This window comes from Hippoglossus stenolepis, chromosome 18, assembly GCF_022539355.2.
Source record: "Hippoglossus stenolepis isolate QCI-W04-F060 chromosome 18, HSTE1.2, whole genome shotgun sequence".
Lineage (NCBI taxonomy): Eukaryota > Metazoa > Chordata > Actinopteri > Pleuronectiformes > Pleuronectidae > Hippoglossus > Hippoglossus stenolepis.
The window spans coordinates 13359056-13378429 of NC_061500.1; the positions used below are offsets into that span (position 1 = coordinate 13359056).

At 42.9% G+C, this 19374-nt stretch overlaps 1 protein-coding gene across 1 annotated transcript in view; it reads right to left on the reverse strand.

Moving 5' to 3' along the window:
- Positions 1-236: 236 nt before the first annotated feature.
- The window catches only part of pcsk5a (proprotein convertase subtilisin/kexin type 5a), a 33355-nt gene continuing 14217 nt past the window's right edge, over positions 237-19374 (reverse strand). The window contains exons 18-37 of the mRNA XM_035141718.2: positions 19245-19348; positions 18578-18716; positions 18263-18378; positions 17780-17882; positions 16116-16252; positions 13619-13819; positions 13390-13458; positions 13184-13226; positions 12744-12886; positions 11827-12027; positions 10488-10571; positions 10168-10366; positions 9269-9483; positions 8185-8427; positions 5101-5337; positions 4835-5012; positions 4019-4236; positions 2665-2765; positions 2042-2246; positions 237-982 (exon numbers count right to left, since the gene is read on the reverse strand). Coding sequence (XP_034997609.2) covers positions 495-982; positions 2042-2246; positions 2665-2765; positions 4019-4236; positions 4835-5012; positions 5101-5337; positions 8185-8427; positions 9269-9483; positions 10168-10366; positions 10488-10571; positions 11827-12027; positions 12744-12886; positions 13184-13226; positions 13390-13458; positions 13619-13819; positions 16116-16252; positions 17780-17882; positions 18263-18378; positions 18578-18716; positions 19245-19348 — 3424 coding nt within the window. The 3' untranslated portion in view covers positions 237-494. The remainder of the gene's footprint in view (positions 983-2041; positions 2247-2664; positions 2766-4018; positions 4237-4834; positions 5013-5100; positions 5338-8184; positions 8428-9268; positions 9484-10167; positions 10367-10487; positions 10572-11826; positions 12028-12743; positions 12887-13183; positions 13227-13389; positions 13459-13618; positions 13820-16115; positions 16253-17779; positions 17883-18262; positions 18379-18577; positions 18717-19244; positions 19349-19374) is intronic.

A 19374-nucleotide genomic window follows, 5' to 3' on the forward strand; every position in this document is an offset into this window, starting at 1 on the left:
AAGTATTTATTTCCTTCCAAGACTTTATTTGAACACATTTTTAAATCAAAATTCGAGGACAGCAAACAGAAAAGTATAGAAATACTATGATAAATCAAATGTAAAATGCTAATCCAACAACACATTTAACAAATAGATGAATAATACGATTAATGAAACTGTCAAAACTCGTAAACGCCCACGATAAATTATGTTCTACGTGGGAAGTGATCATAATCAAAACAAAGTCTAGAAAAATCAAGCTTAATTATGTTAACAGTCTTTGAGGGTGTTAAATGACGTGGAATTTTCCCCAGCTCATTTGGTTTTGTGAATGAATAACAGTCGTAAAAATACAACTCATTATAAATAGCTGCACATGTCTCATTTGGTTCATATTCAGTGGTGGATAAATGGGTCTGTCCCTCAGGGCAGGAGGAGATAAACAGCAAAGAGCAAAATGAATCAAAAGAGGGAAGAGGTCAGAGGAGGAGGATGGGATCTTTCTTTGTGCTTCACCGGAACGTGTAGCTCTCATCATCGTACTCCAGCTCGTCGTCCTTGTCATCTCCAAGTTGTCCGTAACGAAACTTCCTGTACACGGTGCCATCCTGGCCCATGTAAACAATGTCCTCATCATCATCATCCTCATCCTCATCCTCCTTCTTACCACGTGAGCGACGGTCACTGAGGTCGACTAGCTGAGACTCCTGGAAGCGGCCGCCGGAGGAGCTGGCACGGCCGCTGTAAGACGCAGAGCTGTAGCCTCGGTGCGCACCGCCACCGCCGCCTCCGAATACCCCTCCGGAGCCCAGCTTCTCGTAGCCGCGGGGAGTTATGTCTGGGGGAGCTCTCTTAGAACGGGAGTGTCTGATGAGGAAGACGACAGCCACCAGGGCCAGCACCAGCAGGACGCAGGCGATGATGAAGATGGTCAGGTTCCCTCTGGCCTCCCCCTCCTCCTCGTTCGTGAAGGCCAAGTTGGTGCTGAGGACGCACTCGCCTAGAAGAGCCCCGGAGGCAGGAGGTTTAGACACTCGTGCACAAAGCTGCCTCTCTGCTCACAGCATACTAACCTCCATTCAGACTGTTACTGACTGTACTAGCCCCTGTGCACAATATGTTTGGTTTTGGATCTAGGTTTAAGTTTAGTATTTTTCTTATATATTACTTATAATTTGTTGACTATTTGCTCAGCCATAGAAACACACTTTGCACAATATGTTTGCTTATGGTTTCAGGTTATGATTTCCTCACTAAAGATTTGTCTTCTATCATATATTAGTGATAATTTGTCTTTTACTTTTACTCCACCTCAATTATACTTTATTCCTTTTCTTGCCCGGTATGTGTGTTTTAAGCTACTGGATGCCTACATTTCATTTGGGATCAATAAAGTTATCATCTATCTTAACTAAAACCAGTCATTTTTCACTTTGGTATAGGATTTCATCATATTAAAGCATCATGTGATTTGATAATGCCGGCGTGATTGTCCACTCCACAATTTTGCTCATAAAAAAAAATTGTAATATAGAACAGGGGAAATTAAGAAGGAATGAGAAGTTCCAGCATTTGTGGAGCTTGATTTATACCAGGGAGTAAATGTCCAGCATTTCTCAGCCTGTGCTGCTTCAAGTTTGACCACTTTCTTTAATCTGTCTCCTGAATTTGTACAAATCCAGTAGTACATTTTTGATGAACCCCTTTAATTAACACACTTCATAATCTGATAAATAATTTATCAAGAAAAAGAAATGCAATATAATAATAATAATTATAATAATTGGTTCCCCCTTTCTCTAGTGTAATGATTTATTTCTGTTGCTGTACAATAAATTGCTGAAAACCATAATTGGCATTTTGTCGACTTTAAGAACTTGTTATTCATTAACAAACTACACAGAGAAGTTTAATTTACAGATAATCCCTGTGTAACCTGAAAGTCAGTGCTGACCTAACATACTTTATCAGCTCCAGGAAAAAGGTCTGACTTGTCACAGCCTGCCATGTGCCTTCCCATCCTCCTACAGACAAACCTACAGACAAACCTGCAGCCTACCTCGAGTCTCAGTGCAATTACAACAGTCCTGCTGCTGCGTTGCGGCCTCCTCCTCCTCCTCCCCTTCCTCGTGGCGGCAGCACAGCAGACAGCGCCCTCCAGCTTCTAAGATGGCCTGAGCAGGGCATACGGTGCAGTTGGTTGGACCGGGCCCCCGGCACTCGAGACAGGAGACGTGGCAGTCCTCACAAGCGTGGCCTGAACCCTGATGAGGGTCAGGAGGACAGACTGACAGTGAAAAGCGCACCGAGACACACAGCCGCTGCATTTCTACATCACAGCTACGGATTCTTTGCTTCAAAACATATGCAAAACTTATGTCACTGAAAATAAGTGATGCACTGCCTCTCATTTGAATCAATTAATATGTCAGACAGTTTCAGTGGGTTGCCTCACAGCAAGAAGCCCGGAGATTTATTTTGAAATAATTTCACAGCAATAATTTCTACTCTGCTGTTGGAGATTTCTCCTGCTGGAGTAATAAGTCAGTCTGAATTACATTATGTGATACCTGGGGCCAAAACATTAGTAGTAATTATTTTGGTGAGGCAAGGACAGGGTAAGGATTTTTCAAATAGAAAGTTAATATTTGTGAAATTAAAAACCTAGAGAAGTGTCGTTACCTTTATAACGGGAAACTGGCCGATGTCACACAAGGACTCGCAGGTTCCATCTGAGAGCAGGTATCCAGCGTAGCATGAGTCACAGGAGAGGGAATCTTTCCCTGCACAGACGAGACAACTTCAAGGGTAAGTGGTAATATTCTGTATTATTCCCAGGAAAATATAAAATAAATGATTCTATACTGTGTAAGCCACAGAGCTCCTCTGAACAGTTCAAAACACAGTGTGCATCACATAGACTCTAATAAAAAGTTTTATCCACACAAATTTACTACATTATTTTACTATTTAATTTGTTAAGTTTAAATGCCATAAAAATACAGTAAATTACTTTCATTAAAAATATTAACCATAAAATAAAAGTTGTAATCCAGGAAGTTGTTAATCATTGCAACATTTTCTTGAATGTTAAATTAATATAATTATTGTTGAATTTTATGGAAACATTTCTAAAGTACACATCCTATTGGTGAATTTATTTGCATTCATATCTCTATTTAAAAAATCTGTAGAATAACCAACGTTTTTTTTACTGTAATTTGAGGGAAGGGGTTTGGCAACTTTTGCTGGTGGACTGTTTACCATCTTTTGCCGTGTTTTTGTTCCAGTGATGGACGACTTTATTTTCTCCCACTGTTTAGAAATGAAGCCAAAGAAACTGCACAGTGGGGATCAGGGGATTAAACCTGCTGATACATCCGCTCCACCAATCATGAGTAAGTCTCAGTTGTCAATCACCTCATTTGTATTGCATCAAATAACGAATTAAAAACAAAGTTACTGAAAAAATGAAACACTTGAACATACATCAGTGCGATAAGAACTACAGAAAATGACAGAAACCATCTTTGAGAACTGATTACTTTAACTTTTTAGTTTGGTCCATGTCCCATCCGCTAACACGGAGGAGGCCGGATTTATGACCTATCCTGCAGCCAACCAGGAGGCAAGCGAGACACTTTGGCATCATTTTGGGGAGCTGTCATGTCGTCCATCTTTATATCTTTATATACAGTCTCTGGGGTCGCACCATTAAATGTGACATGTTCCTTTATTTTGATGAACAGGGGCAGTGTAGTTTGTTTTATGTCAACCTCACTTTCTGCTGTAAATATTAACTGTGATACTCCTGAACATAGAAGCGACTCCTTCCCAACGCTTAAAATTCCTTTTAAGGGAATTGTTCAGTAACTTATGACAAAAACTGAGAGTATATATTTATGACAGATGATGGAAAAGTCATGCACATTAAGGACAAAAACTGTCCCCGATTTTGGCTTCATAGTATCTCATCACCTACACGTGATCTCCCTGTGCTTTATGTGGGCGACAGCTGCAGAGTGGATGCTGGTACCTGAGCATGTTCTGCAGCTGGCGTGGCAGGGCTCGCAGGTCCTGTGCGCCGCGTCGTGGTAGAATCCCTGAGGGCACGACGGGAGGCAGCGGCCTTCCCTCCGCATGTAGATGAGCCCCGGCGCGCAGCTCAGGCAGCTGTCCTCCTTGCCCCCGATGCACTCGCCGCAGCTCGGGTCACACTTCTCACACGTCCTCGACTCGGCGTTTCCATAGTGACTACGGGGCATAGGTGGCGAGAGAGTTATGATAGATGAGATTCAATTAAATGCGATGAGATTAGAGCTTTGTTTGTCCTCAAAGGAAATTCTTCTCCATCGCCACTCAGTCACACACACACACACACACACGCCACCTACTCAGACATGAGATAGGCCAAGACTCAGCCACAGCCAAACACTTCAAAGTACGACTGAGCAAAGTGACAGATTCCTCTTTTCCTCAGGTGTGAAAGTACGAGGGAGGCACGTCGCAGGAATAAATAGCCTTTGTGTCCCTTTTATGTTTTCTCGTGAGTATTTAACTGCACATCAATTTAACGGCACGTTAATTTAACTATCTCAATCACCGGATCCCAAATAAAATCAAGTCTAATTAGCATTTTACAGGCCACATGAAGGGCTATTTAAATCTCAGGCTGAATTAGCTTGTGTCTCCAAACTGCACCCCTGTCCAGATAACTGCAGAAAAGCACCGGTTTAGTGTCCACTGTGACATTATACGACGACGCTGATCTTTTATCAATGACAAGACTGTGTGGCTGCACTTGATGAGGTGGCCGAGCGGCGACAGCTGGACGGCGAGCAGGTTAAACTACCCGTGCTGGCAGGTCTCCACGCACTCTTTGCCCTCTCGAAATAGGTGGGTTTTGCACGTGAGACACTCGTGGCTGTGCTTCCCCACGCAGGTTTCGCAGGAAGGGTGGCAGGGCTCGCATCTCTGCCCCGACTCGTCCTCGTAGTGGCCCGACGGGCATTCGTCCACACAGGTGCCATCTGCGCCAACAAACACGAATGGTCAGTGCAAGTCACACGTGCCTGAAGTGCTTTGCTTTTTTATGAATCGGGGCGGAACTCGACTCACTGAGCAGGAGGTGTCTCGGGTTGCAGCTCAGGCACTGGGTTTTTCTGGGACCTGTACACCTGTGACAGTATTTGTGACACGGGTGGCATTCGCCGTCATGGTCGGCGTACTGGTGGGGCAGGCACTTATTGGTGGATGGCACACAGTGGCCGTGGCCCTCCAGCCTCTGGCCCTCCCTGCAGCTGGTGCAGGAGCCAGCATTGGGCCCAAAGCAGGAGAGACAGGACACGTCACAGTCTGGAAATACAAGTAAAACAAGGAAATGGATCATAGGATTTATTATTATATGAACATTATTCTCTTTAAACCGATATATAACACAGTAATAGTTTATCTGATAGAAAAAACAGATTAGGATGGATTTGATAGAGTTTAATAGAATTCACAGGTAAGTCACCTACTTAAAATACTAAAAATAAATAAAACAATTTATACGATATTTATTACTCTCCTACAGTTATTTATTTTAATGTAGACTTAACTATAGTTAACTATAATTAAGTCTACATTAATAACCAGGTGGCTGCACTGGGGTCCAGAACCTTTAGAGTCTGCAGGACGTCACAGTGCTGCAATGTAACTAAGTACATTTACTCAAGAACAAATATGAGTTACTTGAGTATTTCCATCTTATGATTCTTTCTACTCACAACAATACATTTCAATGGGAAATATTCAGCTATATCCTCCACGACATTTATCCAACAGCTGTAGTTACAAAATAACTTAATACTGACAATAAATACGACAATTTGTTAATTTTCCGGTTTTTTTTAGGTACACATGTGCTTGAATGTGTGACTTTGAATCAAAGCTATAAAGCTAACAGTAAACAAGGAAAGACTTAAATGCCCACTTTCCTGAACCAGGGATGTGTATGGATGTATAGAATTGGCCCCCTTTGTGTAAATTGTGGCCCCTTTGAGGCCCCTGATTTAGAAAAATCCAAGATCCACCACTGAGAATTTATTGCTTTTATGTTTACTGGTAGTTTTCACAGTTTTCTGCAGCCCTTATTTACTTCAGATGAAAATAAACACACAAAAAAAAAATTCACCCACTGTCCGATTCACAGCGCTTCCTTTTAAATGTCTTGCTGCTGGCAGCTCCTGTAAGTAGCACAAAAGTGGGCATCGCCTACAACACTTTCCTGGGAGAGAAACACGCCATCCTCTGTGTTTTTAAATAACAGGAAACCTGCAGCAGTGTGTCTTCTCCAGGGAACTGGCTTTGGCATCGCTGCTCTGTTTTCAAGGTTCGACAGCTGCCTGTTAACTAATCTGAGAAGTGTGTTGCTATTTCCGTCCGAGCAGGAAGCACATCCAGGCTTAATGGAGAATATAGAATGGATATAAAAACACTGTGTTAAAGTGGAAGGATTTTGTGACGTATAACTGAAATCGTTTCAGATCCAATCCTCTATAAGATCCCCGTGAAAAACAATGACCTGGTTGCATTCATGTACGCAGCCTTAAACTAGCTTTGTTAGGCACCTTTAGATTTTAGAACTCAGTGTTTTTGGGCAGGAGCTCGGCATATCTAGACTTGGCATTTATTTTCTCATTCTTCCAGATGCACCAAATTGCAATTGAGGCCGTCTCCAGTGCTCAGCCCTCTTCAGGTGACCCCCACAGCTTTTCGATTGGATTCAGGTCTGTGCTCTGACTGGGCCGTTCGAGAACTTTAATCTTCTTTTCATCAAGCCATTCCTTTGTTGATTTGAATGCATGTTTTTGGGTTATTCTCGTACCGAAAAGGTGAAATTCATCCTCAGCTTTCTCGCAGATGCCTGAAGGTTTTTCACCTGAATCCACAGGTATTCTGAGCTTTTGATGATTCATAAAAGAACGATGCTCCACTGAGGGTTTGGTGTTCTTTTGGTGATGTGCTGTGTCTTTGTGCCAAACATACCTGCTGGAATTATAGTCCAACATCTTTTATTGTGAGCCTCCATCTTGCCATCCTCACCCATGGCCCAGACACATGAAGAATGTAGTGAGCAACTTGTACTTGCCAGAAATTCCTGCAGCTCTTTTAATGTTGCCGTAGGGGTCCTTGCAATCTCCCTTTTTCTTCTTGTCTTTTTATCAATTTTGAAAGAACTTCCTGTTCTTGGCAAATTCACTAGTGAGCCTTATTTTATGTTTTTTCTGATGGAAATTCTTTCGTAACCCTCTCCTGATCAACACCTTCCAACAACAACATCATGATCCTATGTTGGAAACTCTTCATGGACATTAGGATGCAACTAAAAGCAGCTACACAGTGTGATATTTCAGCATTTTAATAAAGTTTATTCTAAGCCCCACTGTGCTCAATGGATCTAATTTACCTGGGTATGACATCAGGTTTGATGTATGTGTACAGTTGAATCATATAAACAATATAACATCATCATGCATCATCCATCTGGATGCTGATCAGTGGATTATTTCAAGCTGCCTTCCTATTCATCTCTATAAACGGCATTTGAACATGTATTTTCTATCATAACAACATTTGGGGGTCGGAAGCCTTCTGGTTTTCGTTTCTAGTTTGACACGTCTTCTTTGAGCAGGTTCTGGTTGCCTGCAGGTAAACAGTCTGTGTGGAGAGTAAGAGGTGGAACACATTGACCGAAATGCATCAGCTACGTCTTTTTCATTGATCTGTTATTTCATGCCGTGAAACAAGTTTATTTTGCCAAATGATTTCACTTTTTTTAGTTTATCGGTCACTCTCAAGGTGAAAACTTATGGACTTGGGATTTATGATTTTTAATGATTTAATTTCTAAATGAATTAATTATCTAAAATTACCAAATCCATAATTTGAACACGGGTGTGAAGACTTTTTATATCCACCGCGACAAATGCACGAAGGACGCTCTACAGGACAGAAAACCTTGCATCAGTCAAAAGATAAAAAAGTAGAAGGGAAAATGTATTATCTCTGAGTTTGTCAAACCTGAAAGCACCGGAATTGTGAATTTATAATAAAAAATTATTAAAATATAGAAATTGAACTTTTTGCTTCTGCCTCCCTGCAACACAGCATCTCTCAGTTGCCAAAACTTTAAAATGGGTAGAGAAACTTCTGTCGTACCTTTGCACTCCCCTGCCACGGTGTCCCTGTAGGTGTGGGCGGAGCAGGCTGCCAGACATGCCCCGTCGTGCAGGGTGGCTTCAGAGTCAGAGCAGGCGTCACAGTCATCGGCGTTGGGCCCGTCGCACAGCGCGCAGTCAGGGTGGCAACTCAAACACTCCCCTCGCTCTTTGTCCTCAAAGAACTTCTCGGGACAGTCTGGCACACAGCGGCCCTCATGGAGGAAGTGATACTCCTCACAGCCTGCACAGAGAACAACATCAGCTGCATGGAAGAAGAGTTAAGAGCAACTCAGGGAAACTCTACTAAGGATCCTAAAGTCTTTGGAGAGGAATGAACTGGATTTCACTGTGACAGAAAAAAAACGACAATACGTGAATAAAATACAGATTTAAGACAAAGGTGATTCTCTTCACCATACACAGCATTACAACGGTGTTCAATAGGAATGAAAAGATTCCTGACATTGTCAACTAGACGAATATATGAGCAGGGAGCGTGAACGAATGTGTTTGGGAATATCAAAGCAATTAGGTTACATTGTCTGGGAAACGTATTGACAAGTGGTAGACCAACCAACTGAACATTTTTAGCAATGAATTTAATCTCTATAAACAGTTTCTACATTTGAATATACGGAATCTGTAGTTGAGGAACAACCAATCACGTTTGAGCAGGCTTTGGTAAACAGTCAGTAAAACAGGTGGAACACATTGACCGAAACACATCGGCTATCTGCTTTTTCATTTATCTCCATTCATTTCCACATAGCTGTTAATAGAGATCAGCCAGCATGTTGTCTGGACTTAAAACACCTACAAAAAGTATCAGTGTTTGGGTTTTGTGTGGAGAAACATTCAATTTGTGTAATAAAAGAAACTGGTCGGACTGTAAACAGTGAACGGCAAACAGAGGACAGAATCGACACTGCATTCGTCATCAGGGAATGGCCGATGGGCTCCGAGATTGGCAATAACGACCAACCTGCAGATAATAACCATGCAATCTGAAGAGGACTATAGAGAGGTTTAAAACTGAAGGAGCTCCCAACAGCTGGGCTCTGCTTTGCATTGTGTCTCAGCACCTGTGCACTGCCCGAGTGGGCCGCACTCCTGACAGGCCGAGGGGCAGCGTTGGCACTCCCGGTCCCGGACAGCGTGCGCTGGAGGACAGTCCTCCACACACTGGTGCTTGTGCAGGATGAGAGGTTCGTCACAGCTGAGACAGTGAGTGGCGTTCCTCCCACAGGACGCACAGCCCGCCGCGCAGCTACGACACACCTGGCCTGCAGGATAACCCCTGTTGAAAAACCAAACAGGGATCACAAGACACACGTGCACAGACACAAGGCAGAACCACATCACATATATTTAACATTTAACCAATTATATGATGCATTAAGCCTCATAATTTATTACTTTTTTTTGTTTTTTGTTACACAAGTTAACCTGGACTGCATATTTTACAATGTGAAAAAAAATGGAACAGACGGGCATGACTGTGTTTGCTGCTGAAGGGGTAAACAAGAGGACTGACATTTTGCTCTGCGCCGCTCTCTGCTCCCCTCCACAACAACTAATCATTCAACCACACAACAATGGTGTTGTACTTAAGCTGTGCTAAAGAGCTGTTTGGTAGTTGCTGGAAAAAATAAAAAATAAAAAAAGCTCCCATGGCCAAAAAGTTCATCTCTGTGCTAATGGAGCTTCAAGGACCTCTTCAGCAAGGACGAGATATTGCTCTCAGTCTCAAGGATTTAACAGTTTAATGAATATCAAAATGAAAACGTCAAAAGCGAAGGCCGGCGAATACGTCTTCTGACATTTAATTTCAGACTCTTTAGAGGACGTGTCAAACATCTGGCATAATGTCAAAAAACATGATTTCAAACTGCAGAGATAAAGTCCCACTGACAATGTCACAGTATGTAAAAGCATGTAAATATGATCTAAAAAACAATCAGCGAAAGGCTGGACTCCTGACCTGACACACTGCTGGACACACTGTCCGTCCTGCAGGAATAACGGAGCCTTGCGAGTGCTCTGACAGCGGGTGCAGCGATGAGCGTCCGCACACTGCAAACAGCCCGGAGGGCAGACCGCGCACACACCGCTGAGCCGGCTGGCAAAGAAACCCCCCGGACACTTCGACACACATGTTTGCTGCGTGGTCAAAAACTGCCCTGGAGGAGGAAGAGGAAAGAGTAAACATCATCACAGCGGGATAACTTGTGTGATGTAGCCATGAAAACATGAAACTGCTGCCGCTGAAAGCACAACCTGACACAGAAGTGACTTACAGACCTTTTGCACATGTTGTACACTGGTTTATCTCGTCTCCAGAGCAGGACTCGCAGGATGGGTGGCAGTCCTCGCACTCGCCATCATCTGTGGGGTAAACAACACAGTGCATGTTAAATGGTCTGATTGGCTGCTACTCGGTGCACTGACATGAGTGGTATTGATCTTCTCGTCAAACTCTGGACAAGAAAGCATTTTTCACAATTTCTTCCCACACCAGCATTTAGAAAAAGAAACAACATTGAACATAAGTAATTACTCTCTTCACAATCTGACCTAAAGTGCAAATCTCAAACAATCCTACATGTCTGTCTTGGTCTTATAATAGAAAAATAAAGGGAAAAAGCAAATAGTTTGATATTGATATTTACTCCAGTAAATTCAAAGATGTACACACCTTGAATGTCCGAATGTTTTTTCCAAAAATATTTATAATTGTTGTGATGCAAGGGAAATGTTTTATGTTAACATGTTTTATGATCAGTTGATCTGTGAACATTTGTCCATCAAACAGATGGGCCTTGGGTTTGTGTCACCGCGACCTTTAACTTTGAGTTCTGATCACCAAAATCGTATCAGTTCATCTTTGAATCCAAATGAACATTTGTAGTGAATTTGAGAAGATTCCCTCAAGGTGTTTCTGAGCTGTTGCGTTCACAAGACCAAAAAAAGGACGTACGGACAATCTGTAAACATGATGCCTCTGGCCACAGGCTGTCTCAGGAGGCATGAGAAAAGTCCAGGATCCTACCTTGTAACTGCATCATCTTCCCTGAACCCTCCACAAAGTTTGGTGCAGATTAGTTGCAGACAGGAGTGAAAACATAACCTCCTTGATTGCGAATATAAACTGGCAATTACGCAAAAGCTTAACTGCTTCCTCCAACGTTCTGTTATTCACGATTATGTACAAAGGTCTGAGGCTTTGATCTAAGGTTTTGTGTTTGCTGAGGTTCGAAGTTTAAGAATAACTTTAATTCTGCATGTTCATTTCCAACCTTCGAGTTAACCTATGTACTTTCCCTCAAAGTTATTTTAGTTCCTATAATTAAGATGTCTTGCCTCCCACTAATCACCATATGTTGTTTTAAGGCCTGTCCAACTTATTCTTGTGGGGGAACTAAATGTTCAGCATACAGTCAATTATTTCAAAGTCCGTATCTGGCCGACGTTCAGTAGTCCCGTCTGTTTTGACGACTTAAGTTGGAACAGGGTTCAGGGACGGTGGCACACAGACCAATTACCCTCCAAGATTTCTTTTCTGGCCCTGTGAAAGTGCCCAAATCCCTGATTCATTATGGGCAGACGCTTGATTAGTGGAATACGTAAGTGTTAGTCTCACCGGTGAGGAAGGTCTTAGCGGGACAGACCTCGTGGTCAGACCCACACGCTCCGTTTTCCAGCGTCCTCCCCGTCTCGCACGACAGACAGTCGCTGTCCTCCGGGCCGCTGCACGTCACACAGTCTGAGTGACACTCCTCACAGTCGTTGGTGTCTTCGTCGCCATAGGAACCGTCGGGACACACTGAAACACACCTCCCCTCTGGGAATGGAAAGGAGACGTTTCTGGGATTAACACTGTGTGTAACCTACTTAGATGAAGTAGCTGCTTGTACTTCCCTTATTAGGGGAGCGCCACGGAATCTACACTTCAGAGTCTATTTACAGGTCTTCAGGAATATCAATGTGTATGTTAGAATTATTTATGTGAAAGCCTTTACTGGCTCCAGATGGTGTTGTGCAAAGCCCGATTAATCTGGAGTTTGTAATTTTGAAAAAATAGAGAGTGGGGTTTTTGTGCGTTCATGTGGGGTCAGAATTATCGGAACAAAATGCATTTTAGACTCGGAAAATTCACGTGAATGTCTCCTCAAATCGGTCAAACATCAGCAAGCTTTTGGTACGCAAGCTGCAGGCGGAATAACCTATAAATCAATTAACATTATTTTACAATCAGCACTAAATAGTACCACTATTATAATAGTAATACTTCATGTCCACCTTTCACAAGTGCCTTACTTTTTAGTCAATACAGATCTTTTCATGATTAACATGCAAACCCTTGTAATTATTTTACATTGCAGTATTGATACTTTTACTTAAGGGACATTTTCACTCAGTGCAAGACTTTAATTTGTAAAGGAGTCATTTCATGTCAAAGTATCTTCCTTTACTTAAGTGAAGAATGTCGGTACCGCTTTCCCAGCTGTAATATAATACTTCATGACTCCATGTCCTGACCCAGTGGGGCGGTGTTACCTGATAAGAAGAGGTCCGTCTCACACCAGTAGCACTCATGTTCATCACAGCTCACACAGCTGTCATCACACGGGACGCAGGTCATCTCCTGGTCCACGCTGTACGTCTTAGCTGGGCAGTTTTTGTAACAGCCATCCTGGAAACTGATAACAAAGACAGCAGCTGATACCTGTGATTGTACCTCTCCCTCTCTCTCACACACACACACACACACACACACACACACACACACACACACACACACACACACACACACACACACACACACACACACACACACACACACACACACACACACACACACATCACACAGGCACACAAATATCTACTCTACTTCCACAGCAAAAAAACGGGTCTTTTCGTTCTGCAGTGAACTGGGAGGCAGAGCGAGTGCAGAGAAGCGAGATCACACATGGCGACAGCGAGGCACACAGCCTTACTTGTAAAAGCCCTCAGTGCAGGACAGACAATGCCTGGGGTTATCTGTTGAAAGCAGACAAAGAAACTCAGCTTTTTTTTAAAAGGGCACCACCAGGAAAAACCCCTGAACATGGTCGGCAACACGCTGGGAGGAGAGTTCGGTCAGTGGGCAGTGTTCATTTAGGGACAAAATGAATGTGCTGTGGCTGCAGCGCCTCTGACTTACACAGGACACACTTGCTGCAGCCCTCCTCACACGCCATGCAGTCGTCATAATCCGGATCCTCCACCTCCCCTGAGAAAGGAAGGGACACATTCAGAAAGAGAGAAACAAAGGTGAGGGAGAGTGGAAGGGGGACAGGTGAGAGACAAGTGCTTGTCAAGGTCGCCTCTGCCACCGCGTCTCTGAAATATGAGAGAACCCGCAGAGCAAACAACGCGGTGACCTTGTTTACCTTCTCCGCACTCCAGCTTCACACACGCTCCATCAGAGACGTAGTAGGAGGAGTTACACCCGAGGCAGTGGCTGGGGCTGGTGCAGAGCCGGCACTGGTCCGCGCACGGCTCACAGCTCCTCTCCTTGGTGTGGTAGAAGGCCTCGGGACACGCATCCAGACACTGACCTTTATACAGGTAACGCTCCACTCCAAACTTATCTGCAGGGAAAAACAGCAAATCGTGGCGTGAAGAAGTGCGATGATGATATGTGGTTGAACTTCGGCTTGTTCAACTTCCTGCTCATGATTAGGTTTGGTTTCCCTAGAGCTATTTTTTATTTTCATCTCGGCCCAGGAGGTTATGTTTTCGTCTGTGTTTGTCTGGATGGATTTCCACGACAGTCAGTTCGCTTCAACTTTTCATTTAGGCTAAATGAATATGATAAATCATCCTTGGGAAAAAAGTATAAATGTCAGTCGTTTAGACTTTAGATGCTCAAAATCAACACTTCTGTATTAACAATGCATGTGAAAGAGGTCACTCATAGATGAAAATACCACATGACTCTACAGTTCCTCTTTGGCTCATTTTATCATCCTTCAGATCAATATTTTAGTTTAAATTAAATGTTTCACGCTTGTCTCATGAGCATTGTTTTCAGATGCAGATACATCAGACAGGCACAGTTCTTGACTAAAGCTGTTTTCAGACACGGCCTGCGGGTAAAATCCGGAGAATTGGCCACAGAGTTTACCCAGACTTTGCCTTTCACACATGCACAACACAGCGGGAGGTTCTCCGCAAGGACGTGTTCACAACAGCAGAGGCAGTATCAACTCCGCTCCAGAGATCACGTGATTTTATGACAACCGCCGTCAGCTCTTATCAACACAAACTCTAGACATCTTCGTCGCTGTCTTCTACGTGTATGACAGCGCTTTTACACCGGGAGATATTTGTTTTCTTTTAGTTTTATTCATTTTTGTGTCTGTCGCACGTTAGAAGTGTCATCAATCCCCCCACTCGCTCACCGGGAATCCAGCGGGGGATCCCCTGCTGTGTTGGTTCACACATAGACTTCTTCCTGGATTCCTACAGACTTTATACCAGGAGGCCAGGCAGAGAAATTCTGCAGAAACTACGGAGCGTCTCACTCGGACATTTGTGTTCACACGTGCACCTCCTCCAAGGAAAATACGGATACGCCTGTTCTATTGTTCAACTTACTTTTCCTTAGTTGGCTTCACTAAACCTAACAACTTGGTGAGTCCATCCAGGATTTCCACAGCGAATTTACATTAAAGAAGAAGCGTTTGCATCAAATGACCAATAATAAACATGGCCACGTCTACAGGCAGCAAAGATGGACATTTTAAAAACAAAGTATACTTCTATAATAATTATAATATTTGAAGTTTAACACATGATCCAGGCTAAAAGCAACAGATGCAGCTGCCAGATGCAGGAAGAACAGAGCCAACTATGTGAATGCATAAATGAACAGGTTTATAATATCACTGCCCCATCATTAGTGCCCGAGTAGATCTGACTGTAGCTACAATTGTGTTACATTAAAACTTATACTTAATGATGGTAATCTAATTCTATCATCTTCCGCCCCCGCCATATAAAAATATGAATCAAAGGTGTGTGCAGGCTCACCTTCATATCTTATAAGAACAAGTATACGGCTTTAATGCTTCAATCAGTCTCTGTTGTTCGATGATCGTATACAAAAGCACAATGAAACCGCTTTCGTATTGCCTGCAGCCAAAAGGAAAAAAACAAACAATTGTAGACGGGAGGGAACCCTCCTACACAGGAGTGCACTCTGAAATAATGAGGGTCACTCAATAAAAGACTGTCAGGGAAAGCCAAAGGGGGTTTCCTGTCAGTGAACACTCTCTGGAGGACGTCTCACGACCCGCCCACCAAGCACCGAGGGATCTCTTAAGAATGGTGAGGTCATTTTAACAGAGAATTGATTGGTCAGTGGGCGGTATCTGTTATCTCCAACATAACCTGCTTCAGAGAAGGTTAGGTGTGCAAGTTACCATGGCGATGTACCCCGGAAACACCTAAAAACCCAGCTTCCTGAAGTTACCTGGTTGCAGAACCCAGAGCTATGAAGGAGAATATACATATATTTAGCTCTGGGTTGCGCAACTGTGTGTGTTTAAGGATCAGCTTGTTTGTACAATAGTACGTTCATGGATTGGTGGAGTGATTTTGACCTGTTGTCCTAGTGCCTGGAGAAAGAAAAAAAAAAAATACTTATCTCTACCTCCCACAACTGCAAATAATAAACATGATCAGCAATATGCAGAATTACAGTCAGGAGATTATGAGACATAAATCAACAAAAATCTAAAGTTCCCTATTGCTTTAAAACCCAAACTGTACAGTGTGTTATTTAACCAGTTGTTATGTTTCTCTTCATGTCTCTCTCGCTCTCTCTCTCTCTCTCTCTCTCTCTTTCTCACACACACACTCGCTCTGATTTCCCTCCCTCACCAGTGTCACAGCTGCCGCAGCTGGCAGGCGCTGCGTCCGTACAGGTGGCACATGTGTGGTCACACAGGTGACAGCGGCCGCCTGACTGGTACTTGCCCTTGGCGCACTCCACCACGCAGACGCCCTCGTCCAGAGCCCTGCAGCCGACAACAACAACAACATCAAAAGCCTTTTTCACTCCAGTTGCAAATACCACAAAAAATCCACACATATGAATTATGTCAATGCAAATGAGTTGAGCTCATTAACAACCCAGCATGTGGTAGGGTCACACAGATGTAGATGAGCACTGACACAGGGAGAGCACAAAGAGGAGTGGGGAGTATTTGAATTTTAAATATACAATTACCATTCAATCTGTTAATATACTGTATATACACCAGCAGCACTAACCTAACCATGTATACAGTCATTGACTGTCTTTTATCATACATTGTTAGTTATTTTAATTTTCTTCTGATGAATTATGTAGAAGCAAAAGAACATTATGTCTTATTCATACTCAAGTGGGCGACATTTTCTTTCTCTATTTATACATAAATAATTAAAGTGAATGTCACATTTCTTTTAGAGGCACTTTTGTATTTTGTCAGGGCAAAAACCAATACAGATTTTTATTAGCAGAAATCTGCCTTTTGGCATTCGCCCTGTCAACTTGTTCAGTTGGTTTGTATGATTATAAGCAAGATTACATAAAAACTACTGGATGGATAAACATGAAACTTGGTAGTGGATGTGGTAATGGTCCGAAAAGAACCCATGAAATTTTGGTGTGGATCCGGATCAGGCGGATTTCTTTGACATTTGTATTGATTTCTCAGGGAATAATATATGGATCTTGATGAACAAAATCAGGCAGGTTTATTATTAGTCTTTAAAATGTCAAAACATGTCCATCACATCCTCTCAGAGCCCAAAGTGAAATGTCTTGTTTCTAAAAAGTCCAACACCAAAATACCTTAAGTATTTAATTATACATGAGCGAGAAAAGCAGGAAATCATCATTTCAAGAAGCTTGCCCAAAGAACATTTGTTATTTTTTCACTATTTGTGATGAAAACCCCCCAAAAATGAAATAAAAATAGAGCAGGGGCGGATCCAGGGTCAGGGCCAGGGGGGCACTGGCCCCAGCTGAATCTGACTGACCCCTGAAGTGCCCCTGTTCTTTCTGTAGTCTAACCTAGTCACTTATTAACAATAATAAAAATAAATGACAATTTGTTTATTTTTATAAATACTTTTTTTTTTAAAGTACACAATGTGCTTGAATAAGGAACGACTTTCAAAATATATTCAATGATGTATGGTTTTGCGCCAACCTAAAGAGGGAATGACTGAAATGTGTGCACCTTAATCAATCAGGAACTGTGTATGGATGTTGTGAAACGTAATTGGTCTCTCTGTGTAAATGATTTAGAGAAATCCTAGATTTGCCACTGTTTTAGCCTTTGTTTAAAATGAAAAAGATTTAAATAACATGAACAGTTCAATAATTTACACAGACTATTATACTGAAATCCCTGTCTTACTGCCTTTGAGAGACAGTCCCAATTTATCTGTGAATATGAATGTTATTTACTCTACATCTTGGTGAAACTTGTTTTCTGCGGGATGTGATCATTTCCCCTCTGACCCCGGATCTATATAAGTCAGGTCCAGCTTACCGTGAAGACACACAGCTGATGCAGTCCTCGCTGCGCGGCCCTGTGCACTTCAGACACGTTGCATCGCACGCGTGGCACCCCCCGTCACCGTCCTGGTACTCTCCTGACAGACACACAGCAAGAGAACTCTGCGCTGACTCAGGACTGAATATCGTATCTGAGGCACTGGAGTGGGCTTAATGTCAGATGCCAAAGAACGGAAGCCGCGCATACAGCGCACAGCTCCATGTTGTTTGTTTATGAGAATAAACGCAGATGACTTATGGTTGAGTCACATTACGTATCACATCAAAAACACATGCATATATATATATAGATATGAAATGTCAATTATAGAAAAAAGCCTTTATCTTCATAGATGACACGAATTCAGTAAATGGAAATAATTGTGTGTTACAGTTAGAGATGTTGGAGAAGTAAGAACTATATATGTGAGGGTTGCACTATATTTATCTGAGCGGATGATGATGATGGTTGACTGACCGTCTGTGCACACAGTGTCGACAACACACACTCCCTCCTGCAGCCTGTGACCGCTGGAGCAACCGCTGCAGTTCCCCCGGCTCGGCCCCACACAGATGAGACAGCTGGCGTCACACCTGAGGAGTGGAGCGCAGAGGCTGAACACGCAAACACACAAAGTGACCACGAAAAAAGTACACTCATTCAGACGCATTACAACAAAGGCAAGGTTGAAAACAAGCACACACACACACACAGAAGCCAACCAGCAGAATAAGGCCTGCCATCAGCAGATAAACAAACCACCCACATCTGAACACACACCAGTGAACTCACCTCCTACATATCCTGTGCCCATCAGCTATCTCTGGGCTTGGCTCTGTGGCGTAGAAGCTCGCACTGCAGGAGGACACACACCTCCACTCCTCCAGCAAGTAGCCGTCCGCACAACGGTTGCATGCTTCAACACCTGCACCTGACGCCGCACGAGCCGGAAAACAAAGGTGATTTTAAACAAGAGCACTTCATTAATCCCAAAGGAAAATCCTCTGACAGCTTGTTCCAAGAATTCAGTACAGAACAATATAAAGGAGAATAGAATACCGTAAAAAAACAAACAAAAAAAAATAATAAAGAGTATAAGTGTATTGTAACCATAGGATTGTAAGTGAGATAAATTAAGTGTATACAGAGTAATGCAGAAGCAGGGCTAGATATCAATAGAAATGAGAAAAAGACACTAATTAAAAGGGCAGTGGGTAGACATTAAATGACAAAGGAGAAAAAAAATGTGGGATATTGCACATGATATTGATTTAATGTGATGATGAAATCGCACGTGAATGGTGTTATTAGCATGAAAAAGAAAAAAGCAGCATAGTACTGCACTATGCGCTATTGTGTATGTTGTTGGAATCATTTTTATAATAATTAAGTGTGATGTATTTTAATGAAAGTCAAAGAGGTTTTCACACAGTTTACGACCCTCCAGCTCGGCTCTCACCTGCACAGGTAGCACAGGCCTTGTCACAGGGCTCGCACGTGCCTTCCTGCTTGTCGTGGTAGAATCCGGGCGCACAGCTCCGCTGGCACCGATTCGCCTGCAGACTGGAGAGGGCGGGGAGAGCATGTGG